The sequence below is a fragment of the Rattus rattus genome, chromosome 1 (genome assembly GCF_011064425.1).
Source record: "Rattus rattus isolate New Zealand chromosome 1, Rrattus_CSIRO_v1, whole genome shotgun sequence".
In the NCBI taxonomy this organism is placed as follows: domain Eukaryota; kingdom Metazoa; phylum Chordata; class Mammalia; order Rodentia; family Muridae; genus Rattus; species Rattus rattus.
In genome coordinates this window covers 222,180,321-222,201,969 of record NC_046154.1, presented here as the reverse complement: position 1 = coordinate 222,201,969, position 21,649 = coordinate 222,180,321, and the positions used below count along the sequence as shown (strand labels likewise).

At 37.5% G+C, this 21,649-nt stretch overlaps 1 protein-coding gene across 2 annotated transcripts in view; it reads left to right on the top strand.

The window, feature by feature from the left end:
• Csmd3 (CUB and Sushi multiple domains 3) overlaps positions 1-21,649 on the top strand; it is a 1,591,133-nt gene that overhangs the window by 1,326,711 nt on the left and 242,773 nt on the right. For both annotated transcript variants that reach the window (XM_032915225.1, XM_032915219.1), the window contains one exon: positions 9,917-10,033. In XM_032915225.1, the coding sequence (XP_032771116.1) occupies positions 9,917-10,033 (117 nt within the window). The remainder of the gene's footprint in view (positions 1-9,916; positions 10,034-21,649) is intronic.

The window sequence follows — 21,649 nt, the reverse complement described above, 5'->3', positions numbered from 1 at the left end:
GAAGTTTTCAATTTGCATTTAATCCCTTCCACCAGAGAACTGCTAAACCAAAACAACACCTTCAGCAAGGGCATCCCTCAAATAAAATCAGTAGCCCCTCTAAAAAATGACACACTGGTCCCAAATAATATAAAATACATCGGTGTGACTTTAACCAAGCAAGTAAAAGATCTGTACAAAAAGAACTTCAAGACTCTGAAGAAAGAAATTGAAGAAGCCCTCAGAAGATGGAAAGATCTCCCATTCTCATGGATTGGCAGGATTAATATAGTAAAAATGGCCATTTTACCAAAAGCAATCTACAGATTCAATGCAATCCCCATCTAAATTCCAACCCAATTCTTCATAGAGTTAGACAGAACAATTTGCAAATTCATCTGGAATAACAAAAAACCTAAGATAGCTAAAACTATCCTCAACAATAAAAAGACTTCCTGGGGAATCACTATCCCTGAATTCAAGCAGTATTATAGAGCAATGGTGATAAAAACTGTATGGTATTGGTACAGAGACAGACAGATAGACCAGTGGAATAGAATTGAAGACCCAGAAATGAACCCACACACCTGTGGTCACTTGATTTTTGACAAAGGAGTCACAACCATCCAATGGAAAAAAGATAGCATTTTCAGCAAATGGTGCTGGTTCAACTGGAGGTCAACATGTAGAAGAATGCAGATTGATCCATTCTTATCATGCTGTACAAAGCTTAAGTCCAAGTGAATCAAGGACCTCCACATCAAACCAGATAGACTCAAACTAATAGAAGAAAGAGTGGGGAAGCATCTTGAACACTTGGGCATTGGAGAAAATTTCCTGAACAAAACACCAATGGCTTATGTTCTAAGATCAAGAATTGACAAATGGGATCTCATAAAACTGCAAGCTTCTGTAAGGCAAAGGACACTGTGGTTAGGACAAAACAGCAACCAATAGATTGGGAAAAGATCTTTACCAATCCTACAACTGATAGAGGGCTTATATCCAAAATATCCAAAGATCTCACGATGTTAGACTGCAGGGAGACAAATAACTCTATTAAAAATGGGGTTCAGAGCTAAACAAAGAATTCACAGCTGAGGAATGCCGAAAGGCTGAGAAACACCTAAAGAAATGTTCAACATCTTTAGTCATAAGGGAAATGCAAATCAAAACAACCCTGAGATTCCACCTCACACTAGTGAGAATGGCTAAGATCAAAAACTCAGGTGACAGCAAATGCTGGTGAGGATGTGGAGAAAGAGGAACACTCCTCCATTGTTGGTGGGATTGCAGACTGGTACAACCATTCTGGAAATCAGTCTGGAGGTTCCTCAGAAAATTAGACATTGAACTGCCTGAGGACCCAGCTATACCTCTCTTGGGCATATAACCAAAAGATGCCCCAACGTGTAACAAAGACACAAGCTCCACTATGTTCATAGCAACCTTATTTATAATAGCCAGAAGCTGGAAAGGACCCAGATGCCCTTCAACAGAGCAATGGATACAGAAAATGTGCTACATCTACACAATGGATTACTACTCAGCTATCAAAAACAATGACTTTATGAAATTCATAGGCAAATGGATGGAACTGGAAAATATCATCCTGAGTGAGGTAACCCAATCACAGAAAAACACACATGGTATGCACTCATTGATAAGTGGCTATTAGCCCAAATGCTTGAATTACCCTAGATGCACAGAATACATGAAACTCAAGAAGGATCACCACAATGCAGATGCTTCACTACTTCTTTAAAAGGGGAACAAGAATACTCTTGGGAGGGAATAAGGAGGCAAAATTTAGAACAGAGGCAGAAGGAACACCCATTCAGAGCCTGCCCCACATGTGGCCCATACATATACAGTCACCAAAGATAAGATGGATGAAGCAAGGAAGTGCAGGCTGAAGGAACCGGATGTAGATCTCTCCTGAGACACACAGCCAGAATATGGCAAAAAAATAGCTGAATGCCAACAGCAAACCACTGAACTGAGAACAGGACCCCTGTTGAAGGAATCAGAGAGAAGACTGAAAGAGCTTGAAGGAGCTCGAGACCCCATATGAACAACAATGCCAACCAACCAGAGCTTCCAGGGACTAAGTCACTACCCAAAGACTATCCATGGTCTGACCCTGGGCTCCAACCTCATAGGTAGCAATGAATATCCTAGTAAGAGCACCAGTGGAAGGGGAAGCCATTGGTCCACCCAAGACTGAACCCCCAGTGAATGTGATTGTTGGGAGGAGGGTGGTAATGGGGGGAAGATGAGGAGGGGAACACCCATATAGAAGGGGAGGGGGAGGGCTTAGGGGGATGTTGGCCTGGAAACCAAACCAGGAAAGGGAATAACATTTGAAATGTAAATAAGAAATACCCAAGTTAATAAAGATGGAGGAAAAATACTTTTCAAAAATGTAATTAAAATGAGAATTTAAATGGCCTGTGACATTATACATACTCAGTGAGGAATATCCCAGTGGATACAACATTAATGTAGATTAATTACTTTCAATTGGCTTGGATTTGCTGCTCTCTCCGTAGAAACCAGAATCTACATAGCCCTAGATATGTTTAAACATTATTCTATTGATTATACTCAAATGGTTAAAGCTACTTATTTTCCATAGAGTTTTAACCCTCAGTACAAAAAGCTGTAGTGATGTCTAATAACCAAGGAAACAGCCAAAATGGACCTCGAATCACAGGGAATAAAGCCAATATTGTGTATGGTTGATTAGTAGAGGATCTATTTGGCTTTTGAATTGGATTTAGGTGATGTTCCTAGCATAATTTCTCCTAAAGAGAATTGTGTTCTGTGCTTTAGACATCATCTCACTGCAGTCTAGCATTGCTAGCTGAAGTTTACATAGTTATCTAACATAACATAGACTTTTTTTTTTTACATTATACTGTTCTTAGAGAATAGGTGAATCATGATAAGACTTGTATGTCAGAAAAATCAATAGCAGGAGTAAGAGCACTGGTGGCTGGAATAGCCATGTAGAAACTGCTGAGAGTCTGCATTGTAACAGATAAGGTTGAACAGATAGAGAGAAGAAGATAAATGACCCTAGCATATAAACAGCAAATCAGTGTTTTACTTGACCTTGGGTCAGGGAAAGGAAGTAAGAATAATGGCCTGTTTTAGAAAGAGAATGTTAACATTTTAAATCCCTGAAATCATTTGGCTCTGTATGTATGCACAAAACATAATTTTCCAGTGCTGCAATGTAGTGATTAATTATAATTAGCTACGTAAACATTAGGACAGTTGCCAGGCTGGCACATCTCAGCAACATCAGTGTGCCATTTTCCAAAGTGTGCTCTAGAGAATTCTGGTCCTATAAGATATAATTTAAAAAAAATAGTTTTCCAGCATCAAACAGCCTTTTAGTACATCCATTGAATCACCTAAACTGTAATATCATATAAAATCATAGCTCTTGTGCCTTTGTCTCATTTGTGTATTTAATCAGAGAACGGTAACTTATTTACAGTGAAAATCGAGACATCACATACCATTGCACCCAACCACAGTTTGCCCTCCCTCCGCTCCTCCCAGCTGCCCTCAGCCTACCCTCTCCCACAGGTCCACTCCCCCTTTATTTTCTCTTCAGAAAAGAGCAGGCCTGCAAGAGACAGCAGCTAAACAGTACAAAACCAGAAATAATGAGACAAGGCAAAAACCCTCATATTGAGGCTGAACAAAGCAACCAGAGTTCCCAAGAGCAGGCAACGGAGTCAGAGACCCACCTGCTCCCACTGTTAGGAGTCTCAGAAGAACACAGTGATGACAACAGCCACGGCACAATGACCAGAGGACCTAGTGCAGTCCCGTGCAGGTCCCATGCTTGCCACTTTAGTGTCTGTGACCCCATGTGAGCCCTTCTTAGTTGATTCAGTGGGTGGAATAACATACCATCAAATATAACTTTATACCTCTGTAACATTTATGATCACATTTCAAATGATGAGTCAATAAATCCTCCTGTTTGAAGAAGGGGTAGAAAGTTCTTCACGTACCTTTTGATCTTCTATTTGTTAAGACAAAGGAAGGCAAAAGATGCCCTTTCCCCAAGTTCACTACTATGATGAACATGCAGAGATGCTACAAGCCAACGTTAGATGACTCAGCGTAATCTATTTATACTGGATAATCGAGAAACAGATCTACTACACTAGGTTTCTATCAGATAGCATAAACTTCCTTTATTTATACAATCACACACTTCTCAATTATTCACAACCTGCGCAAAGTTAGGCTTCATTGGCTATGAATTTGATCATGTTGACAAAAAGAAACAAAGAACACATTACCAGGAATGTTTACAGCACCGGTTCTCAACCTTCCTAACTCGGTGATCCTTTAAAAACAGTTCCTCATATTGTGGTGACCCTCAACCTTAAAATTATTTTGTTGCTAATTCATAATGTAACTTTAGAACTGTTGTGAACAGTAATATAAATACCTTATTTTCCAATGGTCTTAGGTGTCCCCTGTGAAATGATAGTTGACTCCCAAAGGGTCACCGATGCAAAAATTGAGAACTTCTGGTTTACGGGGTCTATAATTAGTGACCATAGGACATCGAATTATCAGCCATCTCCATATATTCATACAGAAATCCTTCATGTTTATAAGTGAAAATTTCCATCAAAGTCTGTAATGTGCATGACACAGAATACAACACATGAAACAAATCAAAGTTGACAGGCACAGAAAATGTAGGAAGATGCATATGCACTCATGACTTAGTCACAGAGCTAAGCCTGAATTAAAAGGCATCATTTTTATTCATACTTCCCAAATATAAAAATAAACTTCCTATTCTGTATATTCAAAGTATGATTTTAAGGTTATAACATTGTAGAAATCAGAAAGAAATTAAAATGCATCATTCATTCTTTTTTCAATTTATGTTTTTCATTCACTCTATTATCCTGACTGCATTTTGTGTGTACTAACTTAGTATTTTTCTTTTATTGGATATTTTTATTTACATATCAAATGTTATCTCCTTCCCCTCTTTTCCCCTAGATACCTGATTCTTCCCCTAGATTCCCCCTACTTCTTTTTTTTTTTTTTTTCCCCGCAGCTGGGGACTGAACCCAGGGCCTTGCGCTTGTTAGGCAAGCGCTTTACTACTGAGCTAAATCTCCAACACCTCTCCCCCTGCTTCTATGAGGTGCTCCCCACCCACTCACAACCTCCCATCTCCCAGCCCTGATATTCCCCTACACTGGAGTATGGAACCTTGGCAGGACCAAGGGCCTCTCCTCCCATTGATGCCTGACAAGACCATCCTCTTCTACATATGTGGCTGGAGCCATAGTTCAGTCCTCCTATGAGACCAGCTCTCTCCTGAGAGATCTGGTATGGAGAGCTGTGGCACAAGGGCAGCTCTGTGTGCAGACTGAAATCAGAAGGATCCTGCCCCATACTGCTCTTCAGTTCCTCTGTCCTGAGGGCTCTGGGCGGATCCCTCTGAGCAGAAGTGCTGGTCTCACCTGTGCCCTCAGGTGTGACAGCGCTCCAAGGAGTCCAGCTCGCTACTGGCGGAATCCGGGCACAGAGAGCTGTGGCACCGCGTCAGCTCTGGGCACAGACAGAAACCAGAAGCGCACCATTCATTCGTAAAACGCTCTTGCGCTAGTAGCATTAGTAGCTGAATAAGATTATCAGGGTTGAAAAAGAAATATACCTGACTACTCTCATTTCAAGGATAAAAGTTGAAGAAAACAAAGACTCTTGGATATTTTCATCACATCATTTTATTATTTCTTGAACGTTCTGGATTTATTATTTTAATTCCAACTGTTTAATCTGCTTTTATTGCATATTAAAAATAGTTGAAACAAGCTATTACAACCCTGGTCAATACAAATTTGCTGTTTTGAAAATATTACTTTGCTTTTTAAAAGTTTGAGTGGAAACAAAGTATGGACTTTTCAAACTGCCACAGTTCTTGAGACACCTATATGAATGACCACATTTTAATAAAACAAATCAAGTCTTATTTAGCAAACTCCAAAGATAAAACCTAAGCCTCGTACTTAGTTTCTATTCCTGTTGTGATAAAATACCATGACAAAAAGAAGAGCTTAGGAAGAAACAAGTTTTGTTGTGGCTCATAAATCAAGGTAGAATCCATCTTGGTAGATTAGTAGCAAATAGCAGGAGATTCAGACAGTAGGTCACAAGGCATACTCAGTCCGGAAACAAGGAGGGGCGAACATGTGTGCTCAGCTTAGCGGCTGGATCCAAGATCAGGGAATGGTGCTGCAAAGTGAGTATGTCTTCCCTTTTCAATAATCCAATGATGATCAAGTTGACAGTTGAGACTAACAGTCTAAGTCTACCCCTTGACAAATTCATACTCAAAAATATCACTTGTAATAGCAATCTTCTATTCATTGCCACCCAAGTCTCTTAGTAATTTTATAATGCAAACATCAAGAGTCTATGCAATCTTTAGAAATTCCAATAATTTAGGAGTCTGTCTCATCTGAAACTCTAGTGAATCTCTTAACCAAAAGCCTTTCTAAAATCAAAAGGTAGTTATATAATTCCAAGATTCAATGTGACAAAATACTCCCATGCCAGAGTGGAAGAATAGAATCAGGGTAGAGTAATGAAGAACCACAGCAAAACCTAGCAGAGAAAACACTAAATAATAAAGCCTCCTGTCCAGAACGGCTATGAAATTGGCTGCATGCCAATGGGCTTAGGCAGCCCCACTCGTGTAGCATGCCTCCTATAACATCCATGGCGTCTTTCTTACATTAACTTCCCCCATATCTGTAGATTCCCTAACAGCATGGCATCGTCCTGGGGTCTCCAGTCTTTTACAATCCTCTTTAAACTTCTATTACAGCTTCACAGAATAGCCTAATTGGCTTACCTGCCACACATAGCCTGGCTTCACTTATTCTCTGAAACAATTTCAACAAATCTAGGACCACTTGGACAGCACTACCATGTAGTAGTGCAAGCTAGAGATGTAACCTGTCTGTCCCCCTTAGACTGATACATCTTCTGTGGCCATTTTTCCTATTGTCCAAGTGTGGTGCAGTAGGCTTCAGATTGAGTTAATAGTTAGAGCTGCCTTCACAGAACCAGACTAAACACTTTCCTGTCTTAAGATTTCTCTTTCAAACAAGTTGATTGATTTTCTTTAGATTTAGATTCAACCAAATTCCTAGGATAGGCAAAAAAAAACCATATTCTTGAAAAAAGAAACACAGGAAAGTTTCCTCCTCAGTTTCCGTGCACCTCTACAATCTCTTGAGCCAGATAACAACTGTTCACATTTCCCCAAATATTCTTGTCTTCCAAGCCCCCTGTTTTTAAAAATCTTTAAAATATAGATAGGTAAGGTTAAACCAACCCTTCAGGCTATTAAGTGCCAATAATAATAGAGGAGGAAAAATAAATTTCTTCACAAATCCATATCCTTTCCTTTTGTATTAATAAATGAATTTACTTTTATAAAAAAGTATTAGAAACTTAATCATCACTAAAGCAGTAAGCAATGAGAAGGGAGAGACATTTTCAAGAATGCGCATTCTATAACTTAGAATGTTATGGTTATGGAGTCCTTGCTGTTAAAGCAAGAGAGTCCAGAAGGCCAGAGATAAACGGGTACAGAGAAGGTACTCCATAAAGAGTACAAAGGTCGGTGCGAACTGATACGGAGGAGACCTCCATCAAAGATGATCAGTAAATGAAAAAGATCATGGAGAGGAGGGGCTGTAGCTAAGCCATCAAGCAACCACAGAGGTTGAGTATAAAGATCTCAGCACCCCCACACATACCACTTTCACAATGGCACTTTGTGGAGAAGATTTTAATGGGGGGAGGTGAGGACGACGACGAAGAAGAAAACGTAGCAGCAATAGCAGTATAAGTAGGTTATATGTATAAAAATAGCAGAATATTCCAAATGAAAATGGTTGAGATTTTGTGTTCAAATGATCCCCATGAGGTGAAAAATAGACTAAGAATATATTTTGTAGTGGTCTTGGTGCAATTTTAGGATTCTTGTTGAAATAATTTTTATTAATTATTTTATTTCTTTACATATCAAATGTTGTCCCCCTTCCAAGTCTCCCCTGGGCAAACTCTGCAACCCATTTCCACTCCCCTTTGCCTCTAAGAGGGCACCTCCCCACCTACCCCTCTAGCATCCCCTATGCTAGGGCATTGAGCCTCCACAGGACCAAGTAACTCCCCTCCCATTGATACCAGATAAGGTTGTCCTCTACAACACATGCAGCAGGAGCCATGGACAAACTCATGTATACTCTTTGGTTGGTGGTTTAGACCCTGGGAACTCTGGATGGTCTGGTTACTTGATAATGTTGTTCTTCCTATGGGATTGCAATACCCTTCGACTTCTTCAGTCCTTCCTATAGTCTTTCCTTGAGAAGACATACCTTGAAAGACTTCCAGTGAATTCAATGGTCAGTGATTATATCCCAGACAGAGGAAAGCGAAAAGTTCCTATTTAAGATCCATCACTTAGGAATGTCACTGGGAAAAGGCACAGGAGGCAGGGCCTCTGAGTGTATGTATTTTGGAAAAATCATTCCATAAGGAATCCATAGGTATGGGGGGAAAGATTACTTCTTCACATAACAGAATATAAAGTTTCCATCTTCGTTTACTAACTGCCAAGTAACATTTAGCAGTTTGAAGCCATTCTTTTTTTTTTTCTAAGTCCTCATTTTAGTTGCTTTTGATCTTCCTCATTCATTGTTTCCTAAGTTGTTTTTCTGCTTTAAGAATATCAGCTCTCACCAGTGGAAGGGGAAGCCCTTGGTCCTGCCACGACTGAACCCCCAGTGAACATGATTGTTGGGGGAAGGGTGGTAATAGGGGGGGAAGATAGGGAGGGGAACATCCATATAGAAGGGGAGGGGGAGGGGTTAGGGGGATGTTGGCCCGGAAACCGGAAATGGGAGTAACAATCAAAATGTAAATAAGAAATACCCAAATTAATAAAGATGGAAGAAAAAAATAATATCAGCTCTCCTGGATATATAAATATTTAACAGCATCTTAACGTTTCTCTGTGTAGGAGACCACAAATTATATCCTCTCACTGAATATTAGCGGACCTTATGTCTTCTAAATGGCAGGAATACTTTCTATTAATTTACCAGACGCTTTCAGCTTCATCCGTTTGGGGAAATTTGTGTCTAATGTAGCAAATGGTCAGTGGCAATGCACCATGAACTGGTTTGAGTTCAGGACAGAGAAAGATGGGAGAGGAAAGACAATGCTTGGGACAGTGCTTGTCAACCTTCCTAATGCTATGACCCTTTACTACAGTTCCTCACATTCCGGTGACCCCCAACCACAAAATGATTTCGTTGTTACTTCATAACTGTAATTTTGCTACTGTATAAATTGTAATGTAACAATCAGATATGCAGGACATCTCATATGCAACCCAGAGCTTCAGAACCGGTGGCTTAGTGTGAGAAAATGTATTTGCAAAACCATTCATGTTCATGTATGGACATCATTAACTTCACAGCAGCATAATTACAGTAGAATCTGAGTAACATTACAAAACCTGACGGCTCTCCTGAGTGTTTATATGCTTTCTCTTCTTTACGATGATGTCATTAAGTCTACAAGTTTATAAATGAGATGTCATCATTATTACGATTAGAAATAACTGTTATAAGATAGCTATATTGCTTTGCTTTAGATGACAGTGTATTCCAAAGTTTATAAAGCTTTTTAAAACCTTCATTTTTAAAAAAAAATACTTAACACTAAAGAGAATTGTATAAGCATGGAAAAATAAATGTTAAGTTTAAAATTTAATAACTGATTTTGAGTAGACTGAGAAGATATTCCTATTTTAAATTTTTGAATGTTTTTTTATAAATATTTTATCATTTTTATTCAACAGCACCCTGTGGAAGCCGTTCGACAGGTTCAGAAGGCACAGTGCTATCACCAAACTACCCCAAAAATTACAGTGTGGACCATAATTGCGTTTATTCTATAGCCGTTCCCAAGGAGTTTGGTAAGTAAGATTCATCTCAGCGTGCCTTCTTCATTTCTAGACATGCCTGACTTTCATTACACGTTATTTGAACACTTTCATGAGAATATCTACTGTGCACAAAGTGCTTTACTCTGCAACTGTTTAAGTAGTAGCTTTGTGATAAAACTGAGGTCATTTTATTTAATCTTAAACAACAGTCAAGTATACAGGTGAACAACAATACAAAAATGAAAACAGGATTGTTTTTTTTTAATTTTTAAAAATAAAGACATCCAGTAGCCTTGCAAGTGCCTTCATATTGGGATGACATAAGATGAGAAATTACTGGAGCAGAAAGCAAAGTCTGCTAAGCAATATATACATAAATTCAAACATATAACTATTACAACAGCAACAGAATTATGTATAATACATATGTCAGGTTTATAATTTATTAACACATTTTCAGTGGAAATGTTTTGATTTAATAAAGCTAATTTCTAGAACAATGACTATAATTTGACAACAAAGAACACGTCAGATCCTCTTGTAAACCTGAAAATCTTTTGTATATTAGCACTGAGACTATACTGTGTCCTTTGCTGTCTCAACATCTGCTTGATTGACTGTGGGTCTTAGAAGTCACTTAGATGGTTTAAAAAGTTGTTTGCCCTGAGGTCCAGCTGGATTTGTCCTAGACTAAGCTCTGTTCATGCATAGGTAGGCAAGGGAAATTTAATGAGCAGTAAAGAGTTGTGCAAGTAGCTGAAAGTTTATAAACTTATAAAATTAATATTGACAGCATTCTGCTGTATGACAAAAGACTCATTGTAGCCATTGTGAATGTCTGGGTCTAGATGACTCAGTACTCTATCAGGATGTGGATTTTCATCAGTAGACGCCAATGGATAACAACTGATTTCTACTGCTGATGTGTAAAATAAGCTGATGTTTCCAGTCCAATTTCTTGAAACCAGATACTACCTATACATTCTCCTTTCCTGCCTCTAAATCTAGTCTAAGACTCTCACCTTAATTGAGAACATGGCCATCAGACAGGAAGTATTTGACTTTCCACTTTATCATTGTGCTAATGCTGCCTATGATGATTAGCAAGATGTCAACTTCAGTACTGTGTGAAGTATTTCTTCAACACAACATATGGATCAATTTAAACATGTTTGAGTTCTTCAGTATTGAGGAGAGTGACCTTTTAGAATGAATATCATCCTCTTGTGTGGGGGTGGGGACTTCATGGGCATTCCCTTTGTGTCCAAGAGCATCCTTGGCCTTCTAGAATTTTATAGATCACAGATGCAAAAAAAAAATTACATAATTGCTGACAGACTCCAATGAATGATTGAACAGAAAATGCATAGCTCGCTGAGTTCCCTTTGAAAGCTATTAATTTTCTCTGTTCTACTCCCTTTGGAAGAAGCCATGTGGCCAGAGGAATGAGAAAGAGAAAAGTTAGGCATTTTATTTTTTCATATATACATGCCAGTCACCATAGTGATATTTGACAGTAGTTTGCATATGCTTCATGAGTAAGAAAAATTATTGATTGAAATAATAATTACTTAACAAATTCTTAATGAATGTAAATTTTATTTTGGCAGATTAATATTAATAGAATTTAATCCTGTTAGCTTAAAAATAATGCCATATGGAGATAAGCATGAATGACTTCTAAAACAAACCTTGAGTTGTAAATGGATAAAATAAAGTACACTTTGGTTTATTAATGCAAACATAGTTTTGTTTTATAAATGTTCCATATTCATTCTATTTATAAATTTAAGCATATGGGTTCATATTAAAGCCCCTTGGTTCATTTTGTGAAATTTTCATAAACTCTTCATTTGTGAATGACACTTCTGTCAACAAGAAAGAGCTGTGCGAAAGAAGAGAGATGTGTGTATCAGAGTTCTTTTCTTATACAGCATGAGAGTACTGGCCTATAGCCTGATCTCTGGGATCAGGTTTTAGCTCAACAACTTGTTTTCATTGCTGTTGGACAAGTTATAATTTCAGCCCAGTTGACTTTCTCATCTTCAGAACAGTGATGGTAACGGCTAAATCATGAGGTCATATTACAATTAAACTTCACCGTGTGAGAAAATGCTTGGCACACCATTAAAGACATGGAGACTCCTTTGTTTAATTCACATTCACATGAAACACTCTCAAAAGCAACACTTTCTCCACGCAAAGAAGGAAAAGGTGGACAAATCGAATGGCCTAGATTTATAGTTGAACTAGGTCTTAGAATTCAGATGGCTTGACAATGAAATGATTCTTTGTATTATTTCGTTTATGAAATCCAATGTTAAACTGCATAAATAAACACCAGATTCTCAAATATGTACACATCCAGCTCTTCCAATTGTGTCTCACAGCTTACTGAGGGGAGGACTGTGGGATTCATTCTGCCTGTCTGTACCTCTAGCTCTTTGGTATCAGATGATTAAGCAATGGTCAATGGCTCCCTACAAATCAAATTCCTATTTTGCCTCTGTCTGTTCTCGTTCTCACTCTGCCATAATTCCCTGCTATTGCCACACTGAGCTATTTCTCATTGCATTTTGCTACCGTTTTATCACATACCACTTCTCACATTTTTTCTCTGTTCCTGTCATTTGTTTCAAATTATGATCATTCCTTCTTTTATATCTTTTAGATGGGAATACTCTTAGAACTTGACTTGTAAATCACTTAGCACATTATCTGTCAAAAACACTGAGTTCATTTGTTCCAATTGCCTTTTGAATAGGCGCTGAGGCTCTGAAATAGTTACTCTCAGAGAAAGATCATATATTAAAACATTAAAAGTGAAAATTTTCTATATTATTCATAAAAGATCCTCTATAATATGCTATATTACCTCTCAATAAGACTAAAAGGACCACTGTGTCCTTAGTGTAAGAAAAGAAGAGTTGCTTCACACCACCCCAGATGAGCTGGGGTACTTTTCACAGGTTGTGTGTTATCTGGTCATGCACATTTCTGTGTTTTTGCCTGGGATGCAGTTGAATTCATATAGAACACACGTGTCCATAGCTTGAGTCTGCTTACTGAGAGCAGACTGCTTGTCAGTAAACGCCGATTCTCCTCACACTCTCAGGAAGATTGATAGCTCACCATGTTCCCATGCATCTTACTGGTGTTAAATTGAACCTCACATCTTAAGGCAATTTTCAAATATTTATACTCTAGGTTTCCAGTCCTATTGCCATTAAGAATAACAACTTGTTTGTTGGATAAAGTTTATCGGCATTTTGCTATTATTTTACAGTATTAAGCTATTTGATTTGACTCTGATATTAAAACAATTATTAGCAAAATATATTTGAATGTTCTGACTTTCTATTGTCGATCATGAAGAGGTTTTTTTTTCCTTAGTAGTTTGGATTCTCAATTATTCACTCATTAGTAACTGAGAAAATACAGAACCTGATCTTATTTTGACTTCTGTAGAGGTGAAATACTGTAGATGGTGAAAACTCTTAACACGGTATAAGAAAAAAATATAAACATTTAACAGAGCATCAGGATCTGAGTAAGGAATGACAATCTGCAATGTGGACTTAGTAAAACTGGTTAGGAAATGTGAGTATCTATTCCAAAAGTTTGCTGGAAAAAGAAATAGTGTAAGTAACAACTTCAGCCAGAGATCTTAGGGTTTTTGTTTTGCTTTCAGATTTTTCTCTTGAGATAGAAGACACTGAAATTTTTATTATAAAGCTCAATGAGAAAAACACAACTTAGAGGGCAAAGTTGAAGACATGAGTCTGAGCAGTTAGCAAAGCAATCCTCTAGGCATGGAGGAGACAGAATTTAAGGAAACTTGAGCATCTGCTTTCATGAAAAGGAATATTTTATAGTAACATAAGCAGCTATACAACAATGTAGGTTCACATAGTGTATTAGAGTCATAATCTGTCTCAATTTTCCAACTTTGATTTCTCTGCAGTGCCCATCGAATTCCTACTGTGAGATTCTCTGTAATGCACAGTGCATGCATGCTCAAAGGCTGCTTTAATTATGTGCTACACACTTAATGGCTTTAAAAAAATTAATTCTCAGTTCCACAAGCCAGACATCTGAAAGTAAGATAATGTTATACCCATCCAGCAAGCTTTGAGAATGAAACTTTCTCTGAATCTTCCAATCTTGGGGTAATTCCAGGAAGCCCTTGGGTTCTTGGGCTGGAAGCAGAGTGACTGTTGCTGCACTCATCTCTATAGCGCGTTTGTCTCCATCCTGCTTGTCTCTCCATCTGAAAACTATTTTGCTGGATCATAATGATAACAATTACTTAGGGCCCACTTAAGTCAGGTCAATATCACCTTGCTTCTTAGCCAATTGAATCTGCTAACATCATCTTTCATGTGAGATTATATTCTAAGCTTTTGTGTTGATATAAGTTTGGAGGGCAATACTTAATTAGAACAATAGAGTACAAGCGACATTAACATAATTTTAAACAGAAAATTTAATATTAATCACCACATAAGGGACATATCAGGTATACATTATAGAGACTATAAATTTAGATTGAAATTTTATGCAGAAGCCTAACTTGTAAGTTAAATGATATGTGTATAATTTTAATATTCAGGTCAGATTTCTAGAGAGTTCCATCTTCTAAAAGATCTTCGTTTAACCTATTTCTTAGCACTTGTCATCTATAGACTAGTTTTTGAGAGAAAATATCTAGGAAAAGGATAAGTGGATATAAACTCTTCTTTTGTCCAGTCAGGCTGTATTTGTCTCTTATTCAGTCTCTGGCTTAGTCTCATTACACATGTGACAAGTTCCCAAATCTTTAAATCACCTGAAGACTTCTTCACTCTAGTTGTTAAAAATCTTTTCTGCACTGCCCCAGGTCCTTTTTGATGTTGTAAGATCCTTTTGTGTTTCCTGTCAATGGTGTCAGGGTTTCATGATGCAGCCTACAAGGACATCAGCTATCTTCATGGTCCCATCCTTTCAATAGTGAGGACATGATACTACCTCCAGATGTAAGAAGTTTGATTTTGTTTTTATTTGTGATTTTGATTACATAGCTTTCGCTATCTTCAATTTCTTTCTTTTGGCTATAATATAAAATTGTTTCAAAGAAACTCCTATATTAAAGAAACTTTTTTATGGCATTACTTACATCATGCAATTAAAATTCTTACAGTATCATTACATTAATTTATTTACTTTTAGTCACTTATTTATAGTGAGTGTATCTACTTGCAAATACATGTGCCACAGCATCCATGCTGGAGAGGAAGGACAACTTGCAACAGTTGGTTTTCACATCCCATCACATTGTTTCTAAGGCTCAAACTCAGGTCACAAAGTAGGTATCAAATACTTTTATCTGGTAACCCCTCTTGCTGGCCCATTCTTAAAGACGGATTTAACTTTTTATTTCATCATTTACCATAATATTGTATTGGAAATGCTATAATTAGATAAAATGGCTCATTAATTCTGACAATATCAGTCTTAGTGAAAAGCTTCAGTAGCACATCTTTCACTTTGCATAAACTCTTGGGATGTGATAGCTGGCCATTGGAAGTGTAGTGTTCTCAAGAGTTTGAAAGGACAGTAAATGCCACTAGACTAGAACTAAGAGGCATACATACTGCCATGAGTGTGTACACACCACCATGAGTGTGCACACACCACCACAAGTGTGCAAACACCACCACGAGTGTGCGCAGACATTGCTTTTGTGTTTGGACTTTTATGGGTGTGGAGACATGTTTTAGAGCTGGGAAGCTTTTCTTTTAAAGCTTAAATGGAATGGTTTGAATTGTGAATACATTCCTTTGAATTTTACATGTTTATTGGGCCATTTGCCTTGTGATAAATCTACCTGCAGCTTAACGTCCCCTGTTGTACTCAGCATGGTTTATATAATTTATACTATAGTTACCTGTCATTCTACTTAATTCAGTAATTTATTGTCAGTAATTTCTTCAATATTTTAGTGACAAATTGCTTCAACGTTCTTTCTGGATGCTACTTACGTTAGTAAATCACTTTATTGGATTTCTTTTCAGTTGTGAAGTTTTCAGCATCGATAAACTCTTAAGAAAATCAATAAAGGCTTCTTTATATCTTTTCTTGAAAGTATATGACACTTCATTTTAATACCACTATTACATCAGTATCAATGGCTATTATTGTTCAAGATGTGAGCATCATCTTACAATAATAATGCTCATAAAGTATATGCTTATTCAAAATTTGCTTTTATTTTTAAATATTACTTTCATGTTTTTAAAAAAGCAACTTAATTTGTATATAACAGTATACACCATAAAAATGTTGTTAACTATTGAAAGATAAACACATAGATAGTAGAATGCCTAAATAGTTAAATGTAAAACTCATTTAGATGTTTATCAGAGTTATTCAATAATCACAAGAGAGTTCAGAAGAAAAAAATTTCCCAAGAGGCTGGAATAAGTCAAATGGAGTCTTTATTAACCTCTAGTGGGACTGTTCCAAGCTTATTAGTAGGTAGGAGCCCTGTCCTCCAGTTATGGGCAAAGTATGGAATTGTGACTACACAGAAAGCAGCTGTTGTTACAGAAGCAGAGAGATAACAGCTAAATGGCTAGACAGGTAACATTTGACTCAGGTTACATTGTATAGGAATTCCTGGTTAGTCCAGAAACCAGTTTTATGGGATAATTTTATCAGTAAAGTATTCTTAAGGAACTGGGGGGTAGCCATGAGAAAGTCCCAGACTCCAGGGAAATGAGAGGCAATGGCAATGATTTTAGCTGAAATACCCAAAAACGGGGAGAACTAACCTGTAGAGACCACCTCCAGTAGACAGGCACAGTCCACAGTGGAGGGATGTGGTCACCCAAGCATCTCACAATTTTAAACCCAGAAATGTTTCTGCCCAAAGAAAAGACAGGGACAAAAAATAGAACAGAAACTGAAGGAAAGGACATCCCAGAGACTGCTCCAGTAGGGATCCATCCCATCTACAGACACCAAACCCAGACACCATTATTGATGCCAAAATCACTTGATGACAGGAGCTTGATATGGCTGCTCCTTGAGAGGTTCTACCACGATCTGACCAAAACAGATGCAGCCAACCATTGGACAGAGCTCCGGGACCCCAGTGGAAGAGATAGAGGAGAAACTGAAGGAGATAAAGGGTGTTGCAAACACATAGGTAGAACTCCCAGAACTCTCAGGACCTAAACTACCAACCAAAGAGTATACATGGAGGGATTCATGGTTCCAGCTGCAAATGTAGCAGAGGATGGCATTGTCTGGCATCAATGAGAGGGGACGGAGGCAAGAGAGGCTTTACGCCCTAGTATAGGGGGCTGCTAGACAGGTGAGGCAGGAGTGGAAGAAAGGGTGGAGGAGCACCCTCACAGAGGCAAAGAGGAGAGGGGAGAGGGGAATGGGATGGGGCATTTTGTGGAGGAATAAACAGAAAGGGAGATATCATTTGAAATGTAAATGAATACAATGATTAATAAAAAGTATTTTCATGGGATGCCATGACTATAGTTGAGCTGTCTACTACGAAGTCCTCACTGGTGCACTCAGAGTCTCTTGTCAGTCTACCCAGAGGTAAGGCAAGTGATGTGCAAAGGAATAGTCTTCAGTGTCTCAGATCAAACCTCAGGAAAATTCTCACTACACATTACAAGTCATCCTTGTTAAACTCATGTTAATTGTGGTTTTGTTTTATTTAGTTATTTGAATAAATTATCACAGTGATGCTTTGTAATGTCTAGAATCTCAGATTAATAATGTTGAAAGTTTAATGCCCTTAAAATAGTCCGCATTAAGTCTTATAATAGGTGGAATGAGTTTCTTGCTCCCTATCAGTTATATGCATATATCATTACATAGAGTCAGCTGATGTCTTGGTAAGGTATGTATGGCTTGTATTGGTCATTATTTTGGATATCTATGAAGAAAGTCATTCCCAGTCATGTCTAACTGATCAAATTTGAAGAGAGGAACTAGACACTGTTATGTGACTAGATCTTTGGCAATGGACACAGGATATGTGAAAGCACAAAGGTAAGACTAAGTGTTTACCAGAGCATGATTTATAAAAGCTGATAGTTGCTTGGTATCTTACACTGATTCTTGGATCTTTTTCAGTAGTATTATTTTTTTCAGTATTATTTAGTGCCATAAATAATAAAATAAAGTAGCAGCCATCCAGATATAAGAGCTGTATGAGATAGTAATGGTCATAATCTCTAAAGTATACAGATACCATTTTTCTGGTCATTCAGCTTATCCCAAGGAGCTTTTCAAGTAACTAATAGGTTCTCAAGTAGGGTGTCCTCCTGCAAAGCTATGACAACTTGTGATGACCTGAGGACATGAAAGGCTATATGACATGTTAATGAGATGTGACAGAGGGCCTAGTTCTGCCTTACATATAAAAGTAGTTTTCATTTGAGAGTCAGTATTTGGTTTTAATGGTATAAAAATTATGAAGTAGTCTCAGAATGAAAATATATTTCTTGGAATTTGAGGCAATGGGTTCTTAAGGTTTGCATAGTAGAACATCTTTTATGGTGAGCTCTTTGTGACTATTGGGATGTCTAAAATGATTGTGAGGAAGAACATATTTTTAGAATGATATTATAATTAAATGTGACTTCTTGACCCAGTTCACAAGAAATTGAAGATGGTTATATTTGTGGCTGTACTACAGAAACCATTGCAATGGCATTGTCATTAAAGAGCTTTAAAGAAGCTTGGTGGAGCTGGTCCTATAATGAATGTATGTATGTATGTATGTATGTATGTATGTATGTATGTATGTATGGTATCATTAAACGCGGAGGCAGAGAGCCTGCTGGTATAGGCAATAAGAACAACACAGAAACCAAGCCAATGGCAGCAAAATATTCATCAGTTAAACATCAGTTGGACCTAGTACTTTTTTTTTGAAATTAAGATTTTATTTTAAAAATATAAATAACATTGACAACTCTTGCGTTGATTAACCTAGAAAAAATAAACTAATAAAAAAGCAGGCACTTAAGATTATACCATAATGTTAGCAACTGGTTGGCTGTATATGGCTTTTACTATGTTTAGTACCTAGTACTTTTAAGAATATCATCAATAGGTTTCTAAATTGGTAGGGCGATGGAATTATTTAGTAATTTACCTTGAGATTTCATTTACTTTGGCTTTTAAAATAGACCAATTACACTGTGAAGTAGTTAAATCATGAGGTTAATCATCCCATCTTCTCTGAGTAAATCTTGGATATTGAATTTCAGTCTCTGAAGGGCTTGTATTATTTTACATTTGACTATATTAATTATTTTAATTGAGGGTAAGAATCTATGGCAGTCCCAATTTGTCAGGCTTATTACAAGTACCAAAAACTTAATTTAATTTATTACTATTTTGGCCAGAGCTTCCATAGCCAGTATGAGATATTTAGTCATTGCAATATTTATGAAGATTAAAATGAGGCATAATTATTCATTCACCATTTTACTATGTAAAACTATTGTACACCATGTTGTGTTTATTATCTAAATTTAGTAAGTTTCTAAAGAGTATTTTTAATCTGATGTGCTCTACTGATTAAGGTCACAAAAGTTTACCAGTTGTTATATCTCAATAGATAGTAATATTAATTCCAAACTTGTAATATAGAAGCACAGAAAACAATGGTGGGTACTTTATAATTTCATGGTATAGTATTTGTAGAATAGCTTAAATTAGTAAGTAGGAAAACTGGTTTTACTTCAATTTTCTGTTTGCATATTTTCTGCCAAGATTTTTGTTTGTTTTTGTTTTGACTTGATTTTATTTATTGTTATGTTTGTTTGGATTATTTTAGTAGATATTACTCATACTTCTGTATTTTTATTTTGACTATATTAATAACTTACTCCATAATAACTCATAACAGTATGATGAAAGTTAAAGACTCTCTCATGAAAGTGATTACTTGCAGGCTATAAACCTCTCATCTTAAGGATAATTTGAATAATCTTTAGTTGTACCATGAAGGTATCAAGATGGTATTTTTATTAAATAAATAAATGCATACATTCATACATACGCACATACATAAAATTGGGATCCTTGTTAACAGCAGGTTTCCAAGCAATGGAATTGCCCAACATTCACGAGATCTTGAGATACCTGCATTTTGTAATTTATAGCTTAGCATTCAACATAACAGCTTTCCCATACAACTAACTAATAACATATATGAGAAATAAGGTATCAGAATTTTTGATGAGTTTCCTATGGAAGCGGGCAATGCCTGCTTAAAAAGCAGAACAAAGCGCCAAGGACCAGCCACGGCATTAGAGAAGGTGTTTCTGGGCTGTCGACATGTGTCCTGCCTGATACAGCTTTTCCATTCTGTCCCTCTATGCTGTTTTCTCTCTGGAGATTTCTCTGTCTGGATTCTGTTTCCTTGCTATTCTAAGAGATCTTTCTGTTCATGTAATGCTTGCTTATATGTGTGTCAGTTCTCCAAGAAATTCTCTTTTTATCCTAAACAATTTTCTGCATAGCTTATCTCCTGCAGAACAAGGTCCAGTCTTATTTTACATATCAATCCAGTCATTTCTGCCATGTTTCCTTTTGATTATCTTACTAATAATCAGCATCCCAGTCATTTGATTCTTGAGAGACAGCAAACACACATTTTTCTTCACAATGCAAAAGAATTCAGAGATCTGTCTACCTTTGTTAAGGACAGATGATCCGGAACTCAGTAATTTATTTGCCTCTGTAAGCATAAACAAAAAAGTTAGGTGGGCCGGAGTGCTCAAGATCACCACTCCCTTAATCTCTTTCTAACAGAAATTGTAATTTCTAACAGGTTGGCTCACAGGACAGCTGTTTTTGTTCCATTAGATTTGGGAAGTCCCTCTTTTAATTCAAATTGCATCCTTTTATTTTGCATGATTGATAAACTATATATTTTTGAACACATGTATTTAGAGCTTTTTCACATAGCCTTAAGGGCTGTGCAGAAGGTCCCAGGGCTTACCATTTTGCTAAGTCGTAGCCACGCCCCCGACACCTGGACTCTACTGTTTCTAATTATCATGGAGTCATCAACATTAACAGGGAGGACATTCCTCAGAAGGAAAGAGTCCTCCATTGCTAGTGGGTCCAGAAAATAAGCACATTACTATACAAACAAGCCTTATGCCCACAGTAGCCATCAACACTCGAGGAGGGTCACCCCGGGCACTGTACCAGGGGCAGAAATAATGTTGCTCTGTCCCCACCAGGGCCAGACCAGACTATGCAACAAAGTATCGCTATGACAAGGTAAGAGCCTGTTCTGTAAACAGATAAAAGCAGAATGATGGACTATGATTCAATATAAGGCAGAAATGTAAGTTTGACACATGCTCCAGGTTCAGTTAAAGAACTCACTCTTGCTTCTCAAGTTTTAGAACTTCTAGCATAGTGATAAAATCTGTAATAAAGAAAACTCAACAGCGTGTAAGTTTTCTAGCAAACAACAGCACCTCATTACAAAAGCAGACCAAGAAGAAGAAGAGGAGGAGGAGGAGGAGGAAGAGGAGGAGGAGGAGGAAGAGGAGGAAGAGAGGGAGGAGGAGGAGGAGAGGGAGGAGGGGGAGGAGGAGGGAGAGAGAG